Below are 3,869 nucleotides of genomic sequence, written 5' to 3' on the forward strand. Positions count from 1 at the left end.
TAAAATCATCCTCAATCTGATTCTTTTTTTTTTATTAGTCTTTATTATTGCAGCTCTGACATACGCAGAACCACTGACAATGTTACAGATATATATAATCTATTTATCTTTATTATGTCCTTCATATCTTCAACCAATGATATGAAGCAGTCATCTTCGCCACAAAGGCTGTTTATCCTTTTCACACGACGTACACATGTATTTTATGTGCACGCGCAAGCACCGCATCATATACGCTGAGTATATGATAGCCATTGAGATGTTTGACTCAGCGCGCATTTGAACCACTGAGCCATCTCGCCGGCCAATATGCGACAACTTACGTCGTCTTCCCATTTACCAACCTCGAAAGGATGGATGGCTGGGTTGACCGTGTGTCGGCTACCTGGATGAATCTGTAGAAACTGCAGAATTCGAACCCGGGTCGTGGGAGTGGTAGACGGACACGCTAACCCCTCGGCCACGAGACCCCTAAATTTTCATTTAAAATAGCTGTATATTGCCGTGGTTTGGCTAGTTTAGTCAACTTAGTCAGCAAGTTGGGTGTTGCAGGAAAATGCCCATATTGTTGATCTTTATTGGTTGATTTATAGTATACTGACAGCTTTGTTGATCTTTTCATGTTGTCAACTGCAGGAAGCTGACCAACAACAGCCTGTGACAGATGAGAAGTGCATTTGAGACAATAAAACTCAAAACCTTGGTGTCTCCTGCTTGGGTCTTCACATTAACCATTACAATCTTTGTTGCAATTTTTGCACAATCTGGAACATGATTGGTGTCACCAATCGACTTCACAATCTCATTGAATCTGGTGTGACGGCGAGCTGGACATTTTTCCTTTTTGCATTCGCTACACTTCCAAAAATTTTGTCATTTTGTCTTTTTTCTTTCATTATCCACTACTGCACAAACCGAATATATAATAAAAATATATTTTTATTATATTATATTTTCAAAAAACTTCAAAAAATTTGTAATTCTCTAAACATAGAGTTAGTTCGGTGAAGCTGCAGTTCGAGTTTTTTGTCATTGGCCACGTTTCTGCCTTACCAACAGATATATATATATATATATATATATATATATCCCCATCCGTTATGGGTCGGACTTATTATTGATGAAAATCACAGCATGTTCGGCGTTAATTAACTTCCAATTTAACTTTTCGATTTTATAAATATTGGTTGGATTAAGACTGCCAGAAATGCAATTATTAATTTAAATTTTCAATTTTTCACGGACTGGAACATAAACTTAAAATCGAAAAAGAGCTAAAAAAAATCAAAAAGTTATATTGGAAGTTTAACGCTGCCAAACATGTTGTGATTTTTATCATTATATATATTAGGATATATATATATATATGTATTATATATATATATATATATTTATTATTTATTTATTTATATTGTTATAACAAATATCTTTATAGATCCTTTTTGGAAGTACAATAAAAACCCCAGCTGATATAAAATATGGCGTACCACTTGAGGCCCCACAATCAATAACAAATTATGTGGACAATCTCTGTCAGACGGTTAAACAACATCCACTAATAGACGCGCCTTAAGTTAAAAAAGAATAGTGAAACAACTAAGACCCGATACGATCAAAAGGGAAACACGGCTGGATTTAACGCCAACGATTTGGTGTGGCTGTATAACCATCATCGAAAAAAGGACGGTCTCCAAAGCTTCAACGAGACTGAGAAGGATCTTATCAGATTAGTTGTGATTTTCATCATTATAACACGATTGAACGACGTTGTCTACCGAATTCATATGCAGTGTAACTTTTAGTCCGTGCATTTGGGTTAAATTTGCGATTCTGACTATCAGATATACAGTTGTTTCGAAGTCACAGCATTTTCAGCGTTTTTTCTTATTTATTTTTTAGTTCCTGTTCGAGCTGCTCACTGCAGTCTGTGTATTTGTGGTAAATTTAGGATTCAGACTATCAGAAAAGTTGCTTAGTTAAATCACAGCATTTCCAGCATTTCGAATAAAAAAACATTTCGTTTATCTATTTTGAGACTTTTTATAATTTTGTCTGTACAATAACATAATTCTTAGATTTATTATGAATTTTCATTGGAACAGTACAAAAATAGTCGAGAATTAATTGTTCCTTCATGTGGCCATTGCAGACAAACGGACAGATATAATTTTATCAAATCAAGTAATCTCTAACTTTATCAGAGCGTTCTATAACAATGGTTTTTATACCAAGTTGGGGTGCTGATGAAATTGTTGGAGTTGTGTTGTTAATAAGCTGTCTACATTGTTGCAGTATAGGTGATTGAGTTGGGTTTTAGTTTGCTGCATTGTGTCGTAATTGCGTTTGTGTGTTTGTCATGATGTGTTGAAGAAGATGGTTATGATAAATCTGGTAGTAAATAAACAATGTGAAATGTCTATTTTTGTTGCTACTGTGGTGGATTTTGGTGTGTTTTGAGCTGCACATGGTTCTGATGGTGGTAGACCAGGTTGTGGTGAAACTGGATAGCTGGATGTGAAGAAGTTGCTGGTTGTGACTTGTTTGAAAGTTGAGTTGAAGTTGAAAAGATTTAAAAAGTTCACTGAGTTTATTGCATGTGAATGTCTCGTCATTGTTGGATTGTGAAATGCGCATTGGGTGAACTTGTTAACTAGTTACGTAATTTTTTTCAGTTTTTTTTTTAGTGTTGGTTTGGTACCAGATAGAAGTAGGCCAATGTTAACGAGCCACTAATGCTGGTCGAGGCAGTAAAGTCTAACAACTTATAAAATATCTTTGTTGAAGGTCTCAGCTCGAGCATTTGTGTTTTGAGTAGGCACGTGTTTTTATCTGCTGAATGTTTAAGAATTTACAAGGATATTGCATTATTTGAGAAGTGAGACTTGTTCAGATAAAAAAGACTTTATGTCTCCATAGTGTGGAAGCTTTTTAGCATTTTCTTGAGCTGTTTGGGTTTTAAGAGTAAAACTTCAGGGTACCTGCTCAGTGATTTACACAAATAAGTACATATTTGAATCTTTCAGGACTTTCTGATAAAGTTGTTTAAGTGAAAGCTCAAAAGATTTTACAACGTCGAATGGTTTTAGAATAGATTTTGGTTGTCTGGGAATAATTTTTGCTTCTTGGCACTGCGATACATTTCATTTCTGCCACAATCCAATTTTTCTTATTTTGCTTAACGTTTCGTCCTCCAAATGCGATTGGACGAATAGTGCCATCTGAATTCTTTGGTTGAAGAATGTTATAGATGCGTCAGTGTTGTTGTGTCAAGTTAAACCGTTTTTAGAGTTGTTTTTTTTAACGGTCTGGATACAATTTTCTATGTTCAAAAAAATTGTTTTTTTTTCTTCTGCCGTGTTAAATAGTTTTTTCAGCGGTATCTTTCACAGCTCTTAAATAACTTATTTATCTTTTAGCTTCCAGAAATTAGCATTATTATTCTGTCTTCCTTTAGAAAACTGTCGTCGTTGTGGTAAAAATTGTTTGCTCTTTTCCGATGAGAAATCGTCCAAATTTCTTTGAACTTTTTAAACATATAATTTGCTTAATTTGCTTTTAAAGACAGCTTTATGAAAACATGATGACGACAAAGTAGCACACGCTCCATTTAAACAGTTAGTATGGAAAGCTGTTTTGTCGCAGCTCGTTATTTAATTTTTATCATGTAGGTTCCAGTCAAAGAGCTTAATGATTTTCAGAAGAATGTTATAGTTTCGGCGCAACAAGAAGCAGTGGGAACGCAGTTATTTCTCCGTCAAACGTTTGGACAGTTATTTCTCCGTCAAACGGAGAAATAACTGTCAACGTCCTTATTTTGAACTTCGTATATCTAACCTGATTAATTTTAATGGACTGTAAACTTTTTTGCA

At 34.8% G+C, this 3,869-nt stretch overlaps 1 protein-coding gene across 1 annotated transcript; it reads right to left on the reverse strand.

The window, feature by feature from the left end:
- Positions 1-227: 227 nt before the first annotated feature.
- Positions 228-2,800, reverse strand: HELRODRAFT_165401 (hypothetical protein; the record flags this gene model as incomplete). Its single annotated transcript, XM_009031988.1, has 4 exons — positions 228-404; positions 700-858; positions 2,194-2,274; positions 2,699-2,800. 4 exons carry the CDS (start codon positions 2,798-2,800, stop codon positions 228-230), a joined length of 519 nt encoding a protein of 172 aa, XP_009030236.1.
- Positions 2,801-3,869: the final 1,069 nt, after the last annotated feature.

Source organism: Helobdella robusta (genome assembly GCF_000326865.2).
Source record: "Helobdella robusta unplaced genomic scaffold HELROscaffold_8, whole genome shotgun sequence".
Classification (NCBI taxonomy): Eukaryota; Metazoa; Annelida; class Clitellata; order Rhynchobdellida; family Glossiphoniidae; genus Helobdella; species Helobdella robusta.